The following is a 21,645-nucleotide window of genomic DNA, read 5'->3' on the forward strand; positions in this document are numbered from 1 at the left end:
TAGATGGGATCAGTTTTATCCCTGAACCGTTGGATAAATCAGATTGATCCTCTCAGTTGTTGCCCTAGCGCCGCTGCCGCCGCTCCCATCTCATTTCTACTACACGACACAAGACCGGCGCCTTCCCATCCCACCGCGCGTACCATGTCGCTGCGCAAGGATCCAAAGCGCCGTCGCCGCCTCTTGGCCACCCCGTCAGTGCTCCCCACCGCGTCCGACGGCGCAACCGGCGGCGGCCGCTACGAGGATACGATTGCGGAGCCGGAGCAGAAGATGTGCCCCTGCAACGCCGGGATCTGCCTCGTTCGCGAATCTGGCATGTTCCGCGGAAGGAAGTACTACAGATGTCCCATGCAGGTGAGTCTCAGGTGGTTGATGGACTCGCTGGACACAGGGGCGGAGCCAGGATTTAGGTATAGGGGGGGCGAGGCATGAACCCAAAACATCTCCTCTCTAAACTACGTAAGGAAAAATATATATCGAGGTATTGTTGGCGTTTAATTTTGACTAAAATGATTGCGGAGGTGTATATCAGAGCTAACAATGTTGAACAAATATATAGTATGAAAGTTTAAGATATACTAATGAAAACAACGGTATTGATTAAGTTTTCGGATTTAGCTAGCATTTCTACAGGTTTGGATGTCAAGTCATTCTTGATTAGACCACCGGCTCACATTAGGCTTTATAGCTACGAATGCATGTGCATATACAGCTACAGGGGCCTGTACAGATATACACAATCAAATGGGATCAATTACTTAGTACTGATCAATTACTAATGAAAACAATGGTAGTGATCAATATTGCAGAGAACATACCTAGAGAGAATTTAATCCAGACCATACTCATCCCCTCTGCAACTGATGTTGAAGAAGATCGGCTAGTCGGTGGCGGCAGGCGTGCAGCAGCTATCGCTATTTGGTGGTCACTTACGTTTGATGAACCATTGGAGGGTCCGAGCGTTGATTCAATTCTGACTATGCATCTGCCCGTGCCCTAGATCGTCGAACCTGAATCAACGCTCCAACTGGAACACAGAAGGGTAGTCTATAGGGCCGCACCGGCGAAGTCAGCGAGCGGTGGAATCGCAAAGCAAGGGGCTGCAGAGGTGGATTGCACGGCGAGATGCGGCAGCGGCAAATGCCCTACGGCCCTAGCAGCGAGACGAACTGAGGCGGCAGGCACGCAGCTCCGTGAGGAGAAACTGCATCTCGGATCGATCAGAACAATCCACAATGGCTAAACCTGTGCGGCTGTGCGCGTACATGGGCTAGCTGATGGGTATTTGGGCCGACTATTTCAGCGCGCAATGGACTAATTAATCAGCAATGGGCTAATCAAGTGATTAATTCTGGCCATTTGTCCATGTATATGGCATATTACCGATATATACGTACCTAAAATCTTTAGGGGGGGCGACACATTGGGGGGGGTCTAGCCCCTGCTCGCCCCCCCCTCCCTCCGCCCCTGGCTGGACACTTCTGCTAGTATATAAGACCGGTTCTACTCTTAGCTAGTTATTATATTGAAAGGAGTTTAGTCTCCATGAGGCCATGAGGGTACCTACCCATGTATATTCTTAGACCCTGCATACTATCCAAGCATATTCTTAAACCTTGAACTCTAGTATATGCTAGTACTATGTACCAGGACTGCTCTGTCCTATCTTTAGCACAATATCCAGGTATATTCTTCAGTTGTTAAAAATATCGTCTCAGATATCTACATATAGTTACTATTTTCTTGCTAGGCCATGCTAAGACATTGGTGCCGATTCTAGTATATTATCCATGTTTCGCTATTGAGAATTAGTTAATATCAGTTAGTTAACCTATGACATGGATGAAAGGTAAAATAAAAAGGCAAGTTTGAAGTCATGACCTTGCTGCAAAGAAACATAGCACATAAATGGCTAACATTATCTCCAAAACAATGCCCAAACTTAAAGGTTATTCTTCTGCTTGCCGGTGCGTGACACTCATGCAAAAGGCTAACCCAAGCCGTTCATTTCATGCCATTATCACGAAATAAGGTTAGTGTCTCTTTTTGCCTTTTCTATTTATTTGGCATGCTCATATTATTTTTCTTAACACTAGGACAATGGAGGTTGCAACTTCTTCATGTGGTGCGATGCTCCATCGGAAGCCCCTGCCAGCAACACATGTTTTCAATCACATTCGTCGGTTGTGATGCCTTGCAGTTGCCGCTACCCAGTTCTGGTGCATTCTCGACATCTTCACAACAACTGTAAATTGACTCCTCTTTTTGTTTACATGGGCACTTCTGCTACGTTCTTCTGATGACGCATCGTCTTTCTCCAGAGCCTCCCAAAAGACTGCCTATTTGACTTCTTCTTGAGAAAATTAGAGTTAGCAATGTGTACACCTTTAACCCAAAAGATCAAAGACAGTCCTATGCTCACCAATTACATGGTCCCAGGCGTGAAAGAGATTGAATGCCGAAGCTATGGTGGAGCATCTCTGCTAGCCCAAGAGGTAGTACATTCCATGGTGGTATTCTTATCTAAACTACAAGAATTTGGTTGGTCATTGAATGGAGTTAGCGGATTTTTTTTATTTCCCCTCTTGGCAAATTCAAGATGTCTGAAGAAAAGTTGAACGTTCTTATCAAGGCCTCAGATGAAAGAAATAAAATGGATTTTGTTCAAGCTTGCAAGATAATTCGCAGTGACATATTCCTGACTGAAGAGCAGCTGCCTATTGATATTGAGATCTTTCTTAGTTTGCTGGAGAATTTGAAGAGAAGAAAAGGTATCTTGTCATTAACTCAGCCGCACTTATGACACATGCAAGCCAACTCGAGATCTTCAGCAAGATGTAAAAGTTGTCAGTTCTTGCAAAGACTGATCTAGAAAATCACAACATGATCCTGTCACAGCTACCATATTGTGATCCTGCCATCAAAGAAGGGAAGAAAATGTATTGGAAACTTAGAGCAGAAAAAAACAAATATCTCAGTTGCCAATTACGATATACGAGTGAAAATGAGCTCAAAAAACAAAAGAAAGCAGAAAAGAATGCGGTTTGGTCTAAGCCTATGATTGTGCAGCATTCTGTTGTGAATAATGTCGAGGAAGAAGAAAATCTTGGGAAGACCTATCCTGATGGTGGAGAGGGTCTGGTTAAGTTGATCAGAAATGGCAGTGAATACATCCATGCGCATCATGGATTGTTGTATATGAGACCAGGAAAGGTGACTGTCTCGTTTGAGCAGCCAAGAGCAATCGATGCAAGAGCTGAGTTCTCTGCTGACTGTGATTCACCACCACAGTGGGTTGAAGTATTCACCTACGAAGAGGTTGGGTACATCATTGACCAAGCTTTCCCAGGAGCTATTGTTAGGCTTCAAAATGCCATGCATGAAGTAGACGAACTAAAAGATGCTATGTAGATAGAGGTAAAATGCCTATGTGCCCTTGTTCCTTCTAAATCATGGCTGACTGGTTACTCGACCGAAGAATACCTAACAATATGTACTTATTATTATACCTGTTCTTTTGACTAGATCCTAGTATTACCCAAAATATTTACTTGCCATTATGCATGTTCTTTATATATACCTGAACTCTTATTTAGATGTAAAGAACTTGAATATGTACAGTAACCAGGAATGGCAAAATATATGATTATAATCTCTTCTTCATGAGTCAATATTTTCGATTTTCATAAACCAGACTCATGCATCACCTCACCATCCTCTCTCTAAAGTCCTGGCTCTTTGCCTATCATGTTTCTTGGCAATAGATGCATGGGGGTAATTCCTATCTTTGGCTCTGGGGTTTGTTTTGCAAAAAAAGCCACTTTTGGATTTTTGAAATACCAAATACTAGCTCGTTGGAAAACATATATCTCTAGAATTTTAGAAAATAGTTTTTGAAAACATGGGGATAAGAGAACATTCCTTCACTTAAACTATCAAAGAAATGGTGTTGCTGGAGCCTCGTGAGAATGCAAGAAAGAACCCATATGTTTTTCCCCAAATAATCTATCATCAGAGCCTACATGGTGCTTAACCCCACGTGAACCCTTTAGGTTAAGATGTAATATCTACTTAACTAAGTTGTTGACCTTCTCAACATAAATGGTAACACACTGTAAAAATTCTGCCCGGACTTCTGAGGGGCCACCGTGATAGAGAAAATTTAACACGCAATAGCTACTGTTACACATTTTCTTGAATTCATCTTTCCTACCGCTTTGTGCTTCCTAAATTTTGTTTGTTAAACTTTGATCTGTAATAATCATCCATCAGTTGCCTGCTTGCCAGATGAGTGGCTTGCGTATTCCTGAACCATCGCACCAAAAACTGACGGTCCTCCCATCAACTTTGATGGCGCATCAAACTCTATCACCAGTCCTGAAAAAAATGGAAAACAAAAATAATTCAAACATAAGCACCATTTCCTTTTCGGAAAACCACTATGAGAGGTAGCTCCAAAAGCCACACCCTACCTGCATCCAACACCAGAACTCTGTCGCTGTCCATGACGGTGGGGACACGATGCGCGATGCTGATGACGGTGTGCTCGCGGAACTCCTCCCGGATGATCCTCTGGATGGTCGCGTCTGTCTGGGAGTCAACAGAAGCCGTCGCCTCGTCCATGAATAAGATACGGCACTGCTTCAGTATGATACGGCCGAAGCAGAGAAGCTGCCTCTGCCCCATGCTCCAGTTCTCCCCCATGTCAGAAACTGCAAACAAAAAGCAACAAGTATTTGCTTGTTTTTACTAAAAGACGAGGAACCGGATGGCTAGATTGCACAAAAAAAACATTGAACTTGTGCACTAACATCTGATAGTCATGATATTTAGTTCTATGGTGCATAATTTCTTCTATTATTTAGACTTCATAGTCGTGATTCTAAATATTATGTATCCAGGACTAGCATTTCGCATTGTATCACTTAATTATTATTCTAAATTAGATCAATATTCTCATATGATAAGCATACCTAATGCATCAAGCTTCTCAGGTTTGGCAACTACTGTATCTTTTAGCTGGCAACGTTCAAGGGCCTGCACAGAAACAATATAATAAGATAACTAGAAACATTTAATTAGTTGGCGTATGAGAAAGGAAGTTCGTCTACTCAAACACACAGAGGCTATAAGCGGTACCTGCCATATCTCGCCCTCAGAATACTGACCAGTTGGGTCAATGTTGCTTCTTATGGTTCCTTCAAAGAGCGCAGGCTCTTGAGGAATGACACCAAAGCGAGACCTCAGATCATGAAGACCCAAGGTGCAAATATCTACCCCATCGATGATGATCTGGCCTTTTGCAGGCTCTACGAGCCTGAACAATACCTGGATTAAAGTTGACTTGCCACTGCCGGTCCTTCCCACGACTCCTATCTTTTCTCCACTGCTGATGCTTATTGTAATGCCTTTCAAGATCAGAGGTGTGTTTGATCGATACCTTACCTGAAAAGGAAATTATTTGTCACTAACATCCGTCAATCACCTAGATAACAAATGGTTATTAGAAAACTTAATGAAGTTAGAATAGACAAAGGAGTAGAATAATAGTTGACCTCTAGATCCTTTATATCTATATCTCCTTGTCGTAGCCAATTTGTTGAGGGAAGACAATCTGCCACTGCCCATGCTGCCTCACAAGGAAGAGTACTGTACTGATTCACCCTCTCCACAGAGACCATATCATTTTCTAGCATACAGCTTATGGAAATCGCATAGTACACCAAGGAATTGAGAGAAAGACCATAGGAAAGAGACATGCCGACAAATTCTACAGTAGAAACAACAAAGTATCAATGAAGGAATTGTTAGAGTTGTATATACTTTCCATGTATTAGTCGTGTATTATCCCGTTGTATAAGGGGGGGTTCTCTGCACATTTACCACACAAGTAAGAAATACAAGTTGCATATTTTCCTCGTATAATAGAGCCCTAGTTTTTTTCCACTAAATGCACAATTCGTGGTCCTCTACATCTACTACCCGTTTGGCCTGCTACATGCCTTCCTCCCACTGATTTTGGTGCTGCTTCCTGACTATTGCTCTGTGCTGCAGCCGCCGCCGGCTGTTCACCGGGTGTGCTCGGATCAGACAACCAAGTTGATTTTCTTTCTTTACCTCGTTTTTTTCATGGCTACTTAAGTGTCACCACAGCCACACATGCTGGCTTCGTCGTGAGCATGCACACATGCATTAGGAAACGTCACACTGAAATTTGTCATTGCAGGAAATAAAAACAGTGTGATGTAAAGACTAAACATGAGATGTAATTAGCCTAGATTTTACGTTATATTTTCCAACACATTCGTAGTTGGTACTAATCCCTAGTATTTGTTACACCAAATAGCTGCACCAAGAACTATTAATGCTATCCTAATACACAATGGTTATTTCTATCATAGTTCATCTTTTTATGTTGTATTTTTCAAAAAACACTTGAATACTTGATATGTCTTCAATGCTTAATATCCCCCCCGTTCCGAATTATAAGATGTTTTGGATATTTCAATGTAGACTACATATGAACTGAAATAAGTGAACAGACACTGAAAATTTGTCTAGATACATACAAATCAGAAAACACTAAAACATCTTATAATTCGGGATGGAGGGAGTAGCTAGCACAACTTTTTATTTTTCTTTATAGGTGATAATGGAAGTCAACAAAACAAGTAATTTTTTAAAAATAAAACATATAGTGAATCAGGAAAATAAAGTCTATTCTCTCATATGAAATGCAATTCTGTTAATACTCAATTAATGGAGATGTAATAATACCTTTCTTGATGAAATTGCTAGGCAAACTGATCATGAGAAAAGCAGTGATAGACAAAACAAGTGTGCCAATTAGCTCCAAACGAAACCCAAACCACTCATTAGCTGCGTAGTTATGGAAAGACATGCGCAAATTCGAGTTGATTCTGTCCAAGTTTATTTGGTAAAATTCGTCGACTTTCTCAAAACACCTTATAGTTGGAGAGCCCGAAAAGGTCTCAGTGAAGTGATCAATAACTGGTGCCCTTGTTACTCCCTGAAGACGAGTTAGCTCTCGAGATGTTGCAATATAGCGATTCTGAAAACATAAGTAGAAGTCAGAAATAAACTTGTCATGATTCAATTGCAGGTTGCTGGCATGAAGAATGGTTTCTGTCATCTAACATGCATTGTGGTAGCTGAATTATACCCGGTACCAAATGTTCAAAAGCAGGAGGGGAAGCACTGCTATGACTGACGGCCATGCAACTTGGCAGGTAACTGCGATGCTGCTAACCACTGAAATGCACATTGATATGCCAGCACCCATATAGAATAAAAGGGCAGTGTCTATTTTAGACTGGTCCGCTGATGCCTGAAGATAGAATACACAATGTAATAATAGGCCAACAAATGATTGTACACACAATGCATAACATGCTAAATCTACAGCTTGATAAGACATACCCGGCTTAGGATCCTTCCTGAAGGAGTGGTGTCAAAAAAGGACATTGGAGATCGTAGAATGCTGTTAAACATCTTACTGAAGAATGCCTGTGCTGATTTAAGCCCCAAAAATGCGATGACAAGAATGCTGATAAATTCAAGTACAACCGAAGCAGCAACTATTGAAACGTAGACACCAAGGAACATTGAAATGTCAAATATGGCGCCTCCTGAGGTTTCATATGATAGCCAGTAGTTACTAGCCATTCTGGAGACTTCTGATAGCAGAGATATAGCTAAAATGAGCAGCACTCCCCACCAACCCCAAGCCTGCGTGATGTACAGCTTGTACACATTCCAACTTACTTGTCCACTCTCCTTTTCCTCTTCCTGGATTATCTTAGACGAACCCGCTTCTTTGCTCGGTGCAGCAGCAATCGTATCACTGTTTCCATTACTTGATTTGGAGTTAATCGAAGGGGTCTTCGGCAAATCTGTGGTGGCCGGAGAATTCTCAGTATTCTGAGCTTGGTGGCCCTGCACACCTAATGCTCCCCTGGAACTGTGGTGAGCAGTAACAAGAGCTAAAAAATCTGAACATGAATCTAGTAAGTCGCCATAGTTCCCTGACTGAATGATCGCCCCATTTTTCATTACCTGCATGTTTGCATGCATGTTAATGTAGTTTCATAGCTGTTTATATCAATAACGTTAGCATGGTATCTTTTGCATGGTATATGAAGTGGAACTTACGAATACACTATCCACATTTCGTAAGAAATCGACTTGGTGAGTAACGAGCAAAACAGTCTTATTCTTGAGTATGCCCTTGAGACATTCCTGCAGAACATGGCTAACTGTCAGAGTCCGTAATAATTGGGTAAAATACTAGCCATAGTCCTCTACTTATTCGCAAGAACCTATTTTTTTGCACTGTTGAAGTAATGGGAAAGCTATAAGACATAAAAAAGGAAAATCATGTAGGATTTTTTTTACATGAATCAAGTGAGCTGTTAGTCTACCTTGTTGTTAACTGATTTCATGTGTCATCATGAGATGGACAATTTTAGCACATAGCCAAATAGTTTGGTATAAATGGTTCCTTTTAGTTTGTAACATGGTAAGAAGAATCACTCAAAAAATAAGGAAGTAATGCACAAGAAATAAAATTATTGGTTGCTTTTGAGAGGACAGCAAACCAACTGATGTCAAATTTTCTGTCTGAATTTTGTGCATCGATAAAAATCTAGTAGATGTGATTCGTTGCAAAAATGCAAGAGTGCAATATTTCTCAAAATGGTCTATAGGTTCGAATTTTCGTTCAGATATGGAAAGAGAAAATCTTTGTTGTGCAATATTTCTTAAAATCTCTCTTCTAGGTGCCTTCTATTTGATAGCAGATGGCATTATGCTTCCTCGTTTTCAAAATCTTTCTTCTAGGTGCCTTCCATGGACATTTAAAAAAATCCGTTGCACTTACTCAAAATTTAAAGAACTATATAAATTAGCAAACAGTACATCGAGAGAAAACAAATGTAAATAAAATTTTACCTTAAAGATAGATGAGCCAGTATGAGCATCAACTGCACTAAATATGTCATCAAGAAGATATATATCACAATCTTGGTAAACTGCTCTAGCAAGCTGGATGCGTTGTTTCTGCCCCCCACTGAGATTGATCCCTCGCTCTCCTATTTCAGTCTGGTCACCGAACTCCATCATTTCTAAATCTTTTTCTAAGCAACATGCATGTACAACTTCGTTGTACTTCTCTTGATGCATTGACTGTCCAAATAAAATGTTTTCCTGAATGGTTCCATTCTGGATCCAAGCTGTCTGAGTGACACATGCTGTTGTCCCACATATGCTAATCTGTATCAAAGATAGAATATAAACAGGAAAGATGTTGGCGAGGCAGAAAAGTAATCTGATTTGAAAACCGTAGTCATGTTGCTAGGAGTGTACATATAAGCAGATAAAGGCTATTCGTGTGGGTGGCCTAGTTCTAGAAATTAGACAACCTCTACGGTAAAGATTCCAGAATGTACTATTTCTCCTTAATCCTGATATTATTATCTACAAAGTGTCACAAAGTGTGAAGAAAGAGATAGTCTCTGCCAGTAGAGCTAACTGTCCAAACGATGATTTTTCCTAGAACTTATATATGCTCTCCTATTGAACAGCTATAAGATTTCTCATGCGCTACATTTTCTCGTGTACAATTTCAGAATGAGCTGCAAGTGACATTTGTTTCTACAGAGCTTATCTGCAAACGGAAAACGGTTAAAGTGTGTTTTAAGTTGTTGTGCAACTTTCAACTATCAAATTATTTTGTACAGCCTTCTTGGATTTGTACACTCGGTTATGATCCTACTTGTTTGATGACTTTGATAGTTTGACCTAGTTGTATACTGCCAGGAAAAAGTAGCCAGTTGAAATTTAGAAATGAATCCATGGAGGCGATAGCTGAGTTGCTGGTATAACATCAGCAATCGTGCAGTTCTCTACACCACATAGATTGAAAAATATTCAGCAAGGTAGACCAAGGAAAAGATTATAACTGTGAAAGAAAAGGACAATAAACTACAGCCGCGGGGAATAGCACAATTGGTTCGTTCGGGTCAAGGAGCATCCATCCATATCAGGGGCCAAGTCTCGTAGCATATGTATATGGCAGATATAAAATACTAGTCGCAACGCCATCACACGCAGCTGATACAAGGTTAAGGACAGGCGGAAGATCCAACGCTGCTAGAACCCGCGCATTCCCGGCGCTTCATCGGATAAACAGATGCCGAGAGAACGTGGCACGAATGTGCAGGGGAAAAGACATCAGATCGAACGAATTCCCTTTTAGGGCTCCTTTGATTTAAAGGATAGGAAAAACATAGGAATTGGAAAGGTATAGGATTGGAATGGTATGTCTACTTGAAATCTATAGGAAGATGAAGTTTGTTTGATTGTAGCAAAGGAATTTTTCCATGAGGTATGAGCTAATGCTTTTTTCCTATAGGAATTACACTACAAGATTCCTATAGAAATTTTTCCTATAGGATTTGTTCCTATGAATCAAACAACATGTATAGAAATTTTCCCGTAGGAACCAAATTCTACGCAATTCTTATGCAAATCCTTTGAATCAAAGGAGCCCTTAACGTTTGGGAGGAGGAAGATTTGCCGGCCGAATGAGATTGTCGCGCGCCGCCGTATTGGGGTTTTCGTGCTAACTATCTCGTGTTTTTGCCCGGCAAAAGCATGTCCCTCCCAAACAATATCCGGCAAAAGCGACAGATCAGTCAATTGAGAAATACTGCCCCCGTGATGCCTTTTTTAGGGTGCATCGTTTCCAGCCGCGTGCTCCAAATACATCGCAGTGTTCAAAAAGGTATAACATACAACAAACCCTAAAGTCCACTCTCCCATCCCGTTTTCTAACATAATACAGGTATCCATTAGTCCTCATTTCCATCGCTCTGTACACTTCCTCACTCCTACTAGCCAAGCCAAACCCTAGATATCATATCACCATCGTGGTTTCAAAAAGAAAAATCCTTTGTCAATGTAATAAAAATATTTTTAATATCTTAAAGAAATGAAAATTAGTATCCGAATGAAGAAATAGATCATTGATTTTGATTTTTCGACAGCGATTGACTTAGGTGCTGTAAAAGATCCCTAACACAAGATAATTGTGGGGCACACTTATCTGTGTCAGGGTAGTATGTTTTGCACCATCAAATCTTGGTGCCGCTGACCAAAACGTGTTGCGGATGTATGTGCCAAACAAAAAAAAAGCTGCGCCTGGGCTTATAACCATCAGGGACCGCGTGGGCTTTTGTAGTGATGCTGAAAGAGCCGAGATGATGGCATGCAAACAGGGTCTTTTGGTAGCGAGGGATACTCAGGTGCAACAAGTGATTCTAGAAACTCACAGCGTCGAGGTGACTGTCTTTTCGTTTCCTCAATGGAAATGGAAAGGGGCGGAGGCCTGTTGATCTGAAAAAGAATTCTAGAAACTCACAGCGTCGAGGTGGCAGCCAAGCTAAGGCATCTTCAACTGAACGTAAACGGACGATGTGCGACACTTTGCATCCACGAGGTCGAAAAAAGCGCCTGGCACCCTGCTCCAGCGGCGCGATGCATAGTGATCGGACCATTCGCGAAGAGGCAAACGGCCTAAATATGCGGCAGGTTTGCGTCTCCGCACGGTCGTGCCGAGCGTCCTCCTTTTTTTTTTACCCGGTCCCGCACATCAGGGAAAGTGAAATCGACCGCGCGAATTTTCTTCCTTTACCCTTCTTTGCTGCCCAGTGTGACGCCACCACTCAACCCCGCCGCCACGCCGCAGTACACGCTGTCTGCTCGGTCCTCGCCGCGCCGGAGAATAAAATCTCAGTCGGGGTAGGTTTTGGCGCGCACGTCGCCTGTTTGGGGGCCAAACATCTGCCGGTTGCGCCGCCCGGTCTCGCGCCCACAACCTGTTTGGTCAATTGCACCGGTAGGTTTCTTACTCATCTTTTGGGCGCTATTGCGCGCGACCATTGATCCACAGTTGCTACCTACGCAGATGGACATGTGAAAGATGTTGGACAAGTTCCGCGCTGAGGTCATTGACTCCTCTTCCGATGAAGAGTCCGATCAGACGACACAAACCATAGCTACTGATGCGGCCTCCATCCCACGAGTACAATGCCAGCCAGATGTCGGTGCACCTAGGCTCTGCGAAGGGCTGCTCAAAAAACTTGTCGCGCAACAGAGTGGAAGTGCACCTCTAGCTCCACAAGGACTACTTCCACGACACCAATCCGGTGTACCTGGAAAAAATGTTCCGGCACCGGTACAGGATGTCAAAGGACATGTCCATGGTCATTCTACGGGATTTCAGAGACTACGATCACTACTTCCAATGCAGGCCCGATGCAACAAGTGCGCTAGGTTTCACCTCTTACCAAAAAATCTCCCGCAGCTATTCGTAGGCTATCATATGAAATGGTTGCTAACATATTCGACGAGCATCTTCGAATGGGTGAGAGCACCTGCCTTGAGTCCATATACCGGTTTTGCCGAGTTGTGATTGCCATGTTCGGACAACATTACTGTAGGGAGCCAACAGTTGAGGATACAAGGCGGATGTTGTCTATCAACGCGTCTAGAGGGTTCACAGGTATGATCGGCAGCATAGATTGCATGCACTGGGAGTGAAAGAACTGTCCATTTGAATGGCAGGGTCAGTACAACGGCCATGCGGAGGGATGCACTATAATTCTTGAAGCAATGATATCTCAAGATTTATGGATTTGGCATTAATTTTTTGGCATGGCCGGTTCCAACAATGATATCAATGTGTTGCACCGATCACCGGTTTTCAACAGGCTTATGCAAGGCAAAACTCCCCGAGTGAGCTACGAGATCAATGGAAATGAATATGAAAAGCCATATTATCTTGCTGGTGGCATCTACCCTAATTGGGCCACACCAGTGAAGATTGTCCGTAATCCAAACACGAAAAAGATGAAGAGGTTTGCCAAGATGCAAGCGCCTTGCAGGAAAGATGTGGAGCGGGGATTTATTGTGTTGCAAGCTTGATGGGCAATTATCCGTGACCCGGAAAGAACCTGGTCGCTGAAGACCATGCATGAGGTGATGGCATGTTGCATGATTATGCACAACATGATCGTTGAAAACGAGCGTCCCGATGGCCGCAATGAACATCAATGGGATTTCGAAGGTGAGATGGTTGGTCAATCCCTGGAGCATCATCCTGGAAGGAGTATCTACATATGAATGTTGAAGTCATTGACGAGAACGTGTCCAGACGACTACAGACGGATCTGATTGAGCATTAGTGGGCATTGGCTAGTGTAAGGGTATATTGCCCCTATGTGTGGTTTTGGTAATTAATGACAACCCCTATGGACTAATGTTTTCATTGAGTTTATATGAAGGAATATTCCATAGGTACTACTTGTATTCCATGTGTTGGATTCAAGTATGGATGCCATGAAGATAAAGATATACCTTGTGTATTGGCATCAAGATCATCGATTTGAAGATATATATATGTGATATGATCAAGAAGAAATGAAGATAGAGTTCTTATGTGGAACTCAATATTAGCCATGCTCTAGCTTATGTGATAAGCAACGAATGATCTAGATCTTGAGTGCTTGATTCCAAGTAAAGAATTCTTTATACACCTCAAGATAGTATGATAGAGCATGAGAAGATACAAGGTTGACCAATACAAAGAGTGAAGAATAGATTCAAGATTGGTCAACACATGAAGCATGAAGAATGTGCCACGAGAAGTCATGTGGTATGGTAAGCCGTGTCAATCATGCTTTATGAACTAACCCATCATATATGTTCCCTTGTGTTGTCTATGTGGGTTAGGTATCTTTTCATGGGCATGCATCAAAAGTGAGATCTCATATAGCCCATGAGAGGATGACGTCAAGTGATGATTGTCATCAAGGTTGAGTTGGGCAAGTTCAAGTTGAGCATCTCAAGAGGATCATATGCTTGAAGCTTGCCGTCTATTTGGTGATAATGGACATGTGAAGATGTGCATCAATGGAGCTTTCCCATCATGGTGTGGGTGGAGCATTTGTGAGTCTTCACGAAGCAACAATGATCAAGTGAGACATTCCGGCTTGAGTGAGCTTGAAGAGTTATCATCAAGATCAAGCGGGTTGCGCAAGGCAAAGGTATGGCCTTGATAGGTTTTCCTTTTACCGGTCTCAAGGTGATTGATGGGAGACCGGATTATAGGATAGATAGTCACACTATCAAGAGGGGCTTTCGGTTGGGTAACTTGATCACATCGTCTTAGGGAGCTCAATCCTTTGCATACTTTTCATATCCTATTGCTTCTTGGTGTTTCTCTGTGAGAGGTTCTTGAGCTTGTTGCTAGCTTTACAACAAGCCCAAGTTCATCGAAAACGGAATCCGCATGCATCTTCTATTGCGTTTTCGAGTTTGGACGTCTTCACTGTTTCTTGACGGTGGGAGACTCCCTCTCTAAAAACATCTAAAAATATCCTGTGACGAGTCTCCATATTTCCAACAAAATTGGTTTCATGTCAATCGGGGTCTAGACACAAAAGTTATCACAGTTTTTGTATAACATGATTTTCCTGCTGGCCCGGTTTCTCACCCAGCGTGACCGGTCGTCCCACCGGCCGGCCCGGTTCAAACCGGCCCGTGGACTAGTGCCAACCGGGCAATTAACTGTAAGACACAGAAGTGTCCCGGTCATAGGCCCGGTTTGGACCGGCCGGGTTCGGCATGTGGCCCGGTCTGACCGGCTCTTGGACCGGGCGGCCCGGCCCCAGGCCCGGTTGATCGGCCTCCTCGACTGTACTGAGCTAAAACACATCCAACGGTTATATTTCTCCCTAGACTATAAATAGGTCTTCTTCCACCTTGGGCTAAATAAGTTCTTCCACTCTCTCTCTCCTCCATTATTGACTTTGAAGAAATTGCCCTCTCTCTTGATTCCCCCCATGATTCTTGCTCATTCTTGAGGGATATAGGAGAGGAGATCTAGATCTACAATCCCCACCAATCCATATCTCCTCTAAGTGAGGGGAACTCTTTAGATCTAGATCTTGAAGTCATTTGTTGATTTCCTCCATTGTTCTTCCTCTCTAATCTCATCCTAGCATTTGTTGCTTGGATGGGATTTGAGTGTGAAGGATTTGAACACCTCTAGTGTTCTTGCTTTGCATCATTGCATAGTGTTGAGCTCTCCACCACGATTAGTTCGAGTGAGAGACCGTGAGCTTGTTACTCTTGGAGGGAGACCTCCTAGTTGGTTTGGCGGTTGGTGCTCCGGTGATGTCTTCAAGGAAGATTGTGAAGAGTCCCGGGCTTCTCCTTCGTGGAGCTTGTGAAGTGGTTGTGGAGCTTGCCATCTCCGGAGTGGAGGAAAAGCTAACCATAAGGAAAGGGTCATTATCCTTCGTGGGTTTGGCTCGGAGAATATGGTGAGCCTTTGTGGCGTTGGGGAATCCTTCATGGGACCTTCACTCCTCCAAACGTGACGTACCTTCTTGCAAAGGAAGGGAACACGGGAATACATCCTCGTCTCCGCGTGCCTCGGTTATTTCTATACTCGAGCTTTCTTTCCTTATGATAGTCATCGTGCTTGAAGTATATATATCTTGCTATCACTTATGCTACATATATCTTGTGCCTATCTTGCTTAACTCTAGTTGTTGTTGTTGCACTTAGTTGAGCCTATCATATTTAGGGCTTGTGCTTGTAAACTAAGCGTTAGTTTAATTCCGCATTTTTACAAGACAAATCCGAGTTTTCAAACCCCTATTCACCCCCCCCCCCCCCCCTCTAGGCGACATCTCGTCCTTGCGGCTGGCCATGAAGACAAGGCCATAGAGGAATACCATCTTATTTTCATGTAGACTTTTTAAATTTTGGATGTAATAACTGAAACTACTTTGAACCTGTTTATTTTGTTATTTAAAACATCCTAATTCATGCGGACACGCAAATACGTCGCCCCACTGGAGGCACCCCATGCACAAATGGACGAGCGGTCAAAAATGACAAATTTTGTGTCCACTGAACGATGCAAACGGACGAGCACGATCATTTTGCGTGTCCGAAATGCGTCGCCCTGTTGGAGATGCCCTAATTAGAGAAGAGCAAGACCAATACTCTTAGAGCATCTCTAGCAGAGCCCGTAAACGTGCAAACTGTAAAACGTGAGTTCATGCTACCGACCTCGTGTTTACGGGTCGAAAAAATGGCGGCGCAGATCAAAACCCGTGAAATAAAACTTTAAAAAAGAATATTCTAAAACATGCCACTGGACCCATTTTTTATTATTTTTTCCATCACTTCTTCCTTAAGCTTCCCTCTGTGCAAACATTGACCTGCCCAGCCCCGGCCGCTCCGCTCAGGCTACGTCCTGGCCGTGCGCCGCCCCAGTCCCTGCCCCGCGCGCGCCGCCCTGCCCCGCCACCCCGCCTTGCCCGCGCTGCGCCACCCCGCCTTGCCCGCGCCTGCGCCGCCCTGCCCCGCCTCGCCCGTGCCACGTGCAGCCCCGTCCCTGCCCGGCCCCGCGTGCCCCGCGCTACCCCGACCCTTCGCCGCTCCACCCCGCCCAACACCGCCATGGCGAGCTCGACCCCGCCTCGTCACGGACGCCTCCAGGGCCGACCCGGCCGCGCCCGGGGAACTCGTGGCCGGCCGGCTGTCCGCTCTCCCTTTCCCGAGCTCGCAACGCATGGCTCCGCCGAAATTTGGTTGACATTCGAAGGCCGGATTTTGTCGAATTTGGTCCTATTCCGGTAGTCCTCCGGCGGAAGTGCATTGTTTGGAGCTGAAGTTTCAGCCCGCCAAAACACCACCAGGAGTACAGTTCATCGTTTAGTTCGACCTTCCGGCCCCTACAAACAGAGGCTAGAGTTTGGTTTTCAGTCTCGACCTGTAAAAAAATTCGGTTTCATCCTATTTACAGTAATTGATCTGCGCCGATTTTCGAACTGAACCCGTATACTGACGGTTATGCCTGCTTACGGGCTCTACTAGAGATGCTCTTATGGTCAGCTGGTGACTGAAATAAAAGGGTCTATTCTTTGTTTTGAAGAAACTTTGGTGCGATCGGTGCGGTGTTTGGTGAATGAAGCGGTACCAGAATGGCAAAGGAGGGCTGCGGTAATAAACTTTGTAAGGTGTGGCTTGGAGTAGCACCTGATTGTATCTTGACCAGGCTTGTACTTGACTCTAGTTCGAATTTATTGAAATTGCAGCGTTCATCTAAGGAAAAACAATGTGTGTATGTGACTGTCATTCTTCTCTCTTGTGAAACATTCAATTTTATTTAAAGTTTAGAAGTTTGGAAAACCAAAATTTCATTTTTTGAAATTACTAAGTTTAAAATTCAACTAGTTTCTAAATCCTAAAAGTTCAAAATTTTGAAAGTTCGACATTTTCGACGGTTTGAATTTTTCCAATGTATGAAAACTTCCAAATTTTATAAGGTTCAAATTCTATAAGTTCTAAACTTTTGGAATTTCCTATTTTTAAAATTTGATTTTTTTTGTGAACATCTACACGCTGAATTTCTTTTATATCATAAAACAAACACTTTTGCATTTGCCAATGTTCTTTTGCTATTGAAAGATGTGTTTTTCCTGGCTAACTGTGAGTTAGTACTCAACTTTTACATTTTATAGGTAAAGTCACTGTTCTTCCTCGGTTACTTTAATGTGCACATTGTCCACTCGTCGATGTGTAGGATTATAAGTATCTTCGGCGAAAATACCAAACGGAACGTTTGGCGAAAACTTCATAGTGGAGGGCGAAATTTTTTGGCCTCTTTGTAGTTCTTAATGCAAGATGTGGAGGGAAACTTTATAAAAAGGAAAGTTTACTCTAGTGGCACTTTCCGTCATAACAAGAATAGATCAAAAAAAATCTTTAACATTTCAACTTTTTGACTGTTTGAAAGGACTTCGAGTTGTTTTTCTAGCACGAGACCGAGGTCTTCAGTTGTATATTAGGATATTATGGATACCTTTTGCCATGTGGTTTCATACTTTTTGACCGTGTCGTTGGTAGTCATGTCTCATGTGTGATCCAAACGCCAAAGTTAACAAAATAAATTATTTTTTTCCTTGGTGGAAAGAGGCTTTTTGTAAAGCATTTGGTAGTCTATATTTTGATAATATTTGAAAATTGATTTTTGATTCTTGATGAAACTTAGAATAACTTTATGACACATAGTGTTTTTTTAACAGTTTGTTTCATTGTGTTTCAAACTTCGCTATTCAATTTTCATAGAGTTCAAACCATAAAATAATTGCCAATTTTTTTTCTAGAAATAGTTTGTTTTGCTCTGTTTCAAACTTTGTAGATTTTGTATTTCAACATACTTTGAACTTGTAACTTACATTAGACGCGTTTGATGAACTTATCAGATTGCGAACACTTTAGTGTTTCTTCATTGGGTTTCATTGTAAATCATGATGTTTCATTGCGTCTCGGGATTCAGGTTTTTCTAATTTTATTAATTTGGAGCTTGTTTAAAAGATCCTATCGAGATAAAAAAAAAAAACACAGATTCAAACAGATTGGTATGTTGATAATTATTCCGACATACACAGTGCTTTTAAATTTAGGCTTAGTAATAATCAAATAAAATAGATGGACTATGGATGGGATCATGGGAGAGAGAGTGGGTTTATGTAAAAGAGAGTGTCTGCGCGAGAAAATGGATGGAACTATGGATGCACGCTATCTAGGATTTGCTTGTTAGTTCGTTTCCTAGTGCAGCTTCTGCAATGATTTTACCACAAGCCCAAACATTTCGTGTATAAACGTAGATTCAAATTGAAAGCCAAATTCCTTCCAAATCAAACACGGAAACTAGAGAAGAGTATTTGCAGAGCACTAACCTTGCCGGATACCTTGTGCATCTCTGCCATGATACATGACAGCAGCGACGACTTACCGGAGCCGACCGTCCCGACCACCGCCACGAGCTCACCCTTCCTCACCTCCATGTCGATCCCTTTCAGCACCGGCTCCTCTCCTCCACCATCATTCTCCTTCTTCCCATCACCCTGGATGTCCCATGCAAACACTCCGCCTTGCACCTTCACGGCCGCGTCCCCGGCGCCGCTACTGCCAAGGCGCTCCACCGCGGTGCCGTCGACTTCGGCGTCCGACAGGTACTTGTCGAGCCTGCCGAGCGACACGAATGCCTGCACGCACATTACGATGGTCTGCGGGAAGTTGCTCATGGGCCCTTGGAGCATGCCGAAGAAGGCCGTGGCCGTGAACACCTTGCCGGCGTCGAGCTCCCCTCCGGCGGCAATGTACGTCCCGAACACGAGCACCGTCATGGCGACGGGCCCGCTCGAGAACACCACGTTGCTGGCGCAAACGAAGAGTATGATCTTCTTCAGCCACCCCAGCTCCGCGCGCCGGAGCTCCCTCACCTTGCCGCTGAAGGCCTCCTCCCACGCCTGCAGCTTGATGACGCGCATGTGGTTGAGCATCTCCGTGATGGCCTTGACGCGGCTGTCCCGGACGCCGACGAACTTGAGCTGGTAGGCCAGGCTGAGCTTGCTGGCGAACGCCGTGGCCACGGTGACCGCGGCAATCACGGCGAGCGTCATGAGCACGGAGGGGCCGAGGTAGGAGTACAGGAGGAGGAGCGCCACCGCGATCTGCAGCGGCATGAGCCACAGGCCATGTAGCATGTGCATGGCGCCGGACACCATCGAGGCGTCCACCGTCATGTAGTTCACGATGGCGCCGGCGCCGTGCGCGCGGCGCGCCCCCGCGGAGAGGCGCAGCGACTTGCCGTACAGCGCCGTGAGCAGCGCACCGCGGATGCGCATGCCCAGGAGCTGGCCCTGGAAGTTGTAGTGGTGCGACGCCAGGGTCTGCACCGCCTTGCCGACGAGCAGCGTGAGGACCAGCTGGAGGCCCTCCCACGGCGTGCCGCCGCGGCGGATGAACTCGACGAAGCGGTCGATGAGCGAGGGCCCGACGTACATGGCGGCGAGCTGCACGAGGCCGAGCGCCGCGGTGAGCAGGAGCTTCGGCCAGAAGGAGAGCCAGAGCGCGACGCCCACAGGGCTCCATGATGCTGAAGCCGCCGCCGGCCAGTTGGACGCGAGCAGAGCGTGCGCGGCCTCCGCGCGGTGCGATGGCGACACCTCCGGCACGTCGTCGGCGGCGAGGGAGCCGTCGGCGTGGCCCTTGGAGACCAGCGGGTTGATCCAGCTGAACGCCGCGCGGGAGAGGAACGACGCGGTGACGTAGGGCGTCGCGGCCGCGTCGCTGGAGCGTTGGACTTGTTCATGACGCGCCGCAGTGGAGGCGATCAGGCCGCCCGAGTATCCGGTAACGGCAATGTACGCGAGGGGCAGTGAGAGGATAAGGAAGATGAAGGAGAGGATGTCGTCGGGGAAGAGCGGCGAGCGGTCGGCATCGCGGATTGCCGCGGAGGCGGAGAAGAGCGCGGCGGCGAGGGCGGTGGCGATCCAGAAGACGCGTAGATAGGGAGGGTGGTCGGTTTGTTTCCTCGAGGCGAACACGGTCCACGCGGCCGCGGCGTGCGCGGCGGAGTGGACGGCCAGGAAGGCGAACTCCGAGCTGCGCCAGGGCGTGCCAACCGGAAGGAGGAGGACCGCGAGCGCGAGGAGGACGGCCGCCGCGGCGGCGAGGACCACGGACGCGCCGAGACCGACGGCGTAGCGGCCGGTGGTGGGCCGGAGCGGGGGATTCGGCGCCGGCAGCAGGGGCTCCTGTTCAGGGGCAACCGCATCGACGGCCGTCATGGTGCGGCGGGTGAGCAGGGCGAGGACGGACGTGACGAGGAGGAAGAGAAGGTCAAGGGCCCCGAGGAGCGCGCGCTGCGGGCATGGCGAGAGGAAGAGGAAGGCGAGGCTGTCGGCGAGTGAGCCGGACGACGGCGACGGCGAGCGCTCGGTGGTTGCCAGGGCCAGTCACCACGGGAGTCCTCGTCCCATCCCTTTCTTCCTAGCGAGGAAAATCTCTTTTGGATGGATGAGCGATCCTAGGACTGGGAGGAATATGAAAACGAATATGGGAGCGGAGAAACGGAGGAGTTCACTGGCCCGGCTGGGCACAGTCAACCGCGACTACGGATCTTTTAGTTTATCGGATTTGCTAGAAATTACAGTACATCTTTTAGCTGGACGCGTCTAGCGGGCGGCTGCGTGTCCGTTGTTGGTGCATCTGAACGCTCAACCAAAAACGGCACTACGGGAAAAACGGTCGCTGCCACGCAACCACCTATCACTAGTGGAAAAAAGGGCATTTGCACCGGTTGGTAAGGGCCATATTCACCGGATGTCCAACTGGTGCAACGCATCCAGTGCAAAAGGCCCTCCCCCACCACTTAGCACCGGTTCAGCCCACGTGGCCCGCAGAGGAGCGCTCGGGCGGAGGACCTATAGCACCGGTTCGTAATACGAACCACGAACCGGTGCTAAAGGGTTGTGCCGCGGTAGCGTTTTGGTGCCTTTCCCTGCCGCGGCAAGGAAGGGTACCAAAACGCTGCCGCAGGAGGAAATTACACTAAAACGTTGCCGCGGCAGAGTCTGCCTCCATTTGAAACACGTTATAATGCAGACACATATATATAGGAAACCATTATATTACATATATCGATCGAAGTGACACACGTTCATGCATATATATATGTCTACATCAACTTTC

General features: G+C 45.4%; 1 protein-coding gene across 1 annotated transcript; it reads right to left on the reverse strand.

Annotated features, from left to right (window-relative positions):
- Positions 1 to 3,972: 3,972 nt before the first annotated feature.
- On the reverse strand, positions 3,973 to 20,944 carry LOC127331150 (ABC transporter C family member 4). Its single transcript, XM_051357210.2, has 11 exons — positions 18,846 to 20,944; positions 8,974 to 9,294; positions 8,176 to 8,262; positions 7,444 to 8,079; positions 7,187 to 7,351; positions 6,781 to 7,075; positions 5,559 to 5,773; positions 5,143 to 5,448; positions 4,977 to 5,040; positions 4,476 to 4,715; positions 3,973 to 4,380 (listed from the first exon to the last, which is right to left on the reverse strand). Exons 1-11 carry the CDS (start codon positions 20,739 to 20,741, stop codon positions 4,265 to 4,267), a joined length of 4,341 nt encoding a protein of 1,446 aa, XP_051213170.1. The 5' UTR covers positions 20,742 to 20,944; the 3' UTR covers positions 3,973 to 4,264.
- Positions 20,945 to 21,645: the final 701 nt, after the last annotated feature.

The sequence above is a fragment of the Lolium perenne genome, chromosome 2 (assembly GCF_019359855.2).
Source record: "Lolium perenne isolate Kyuss_39 chromosome 2, Kyuss_2.0, whole genome shotgun sequence".
Lineage (NCBI taxonomy): Eukaryota > Viridiplantae > Streptophyta > Magnoliopsida > Poales > Poaceae > Lolium > Lolium perenne.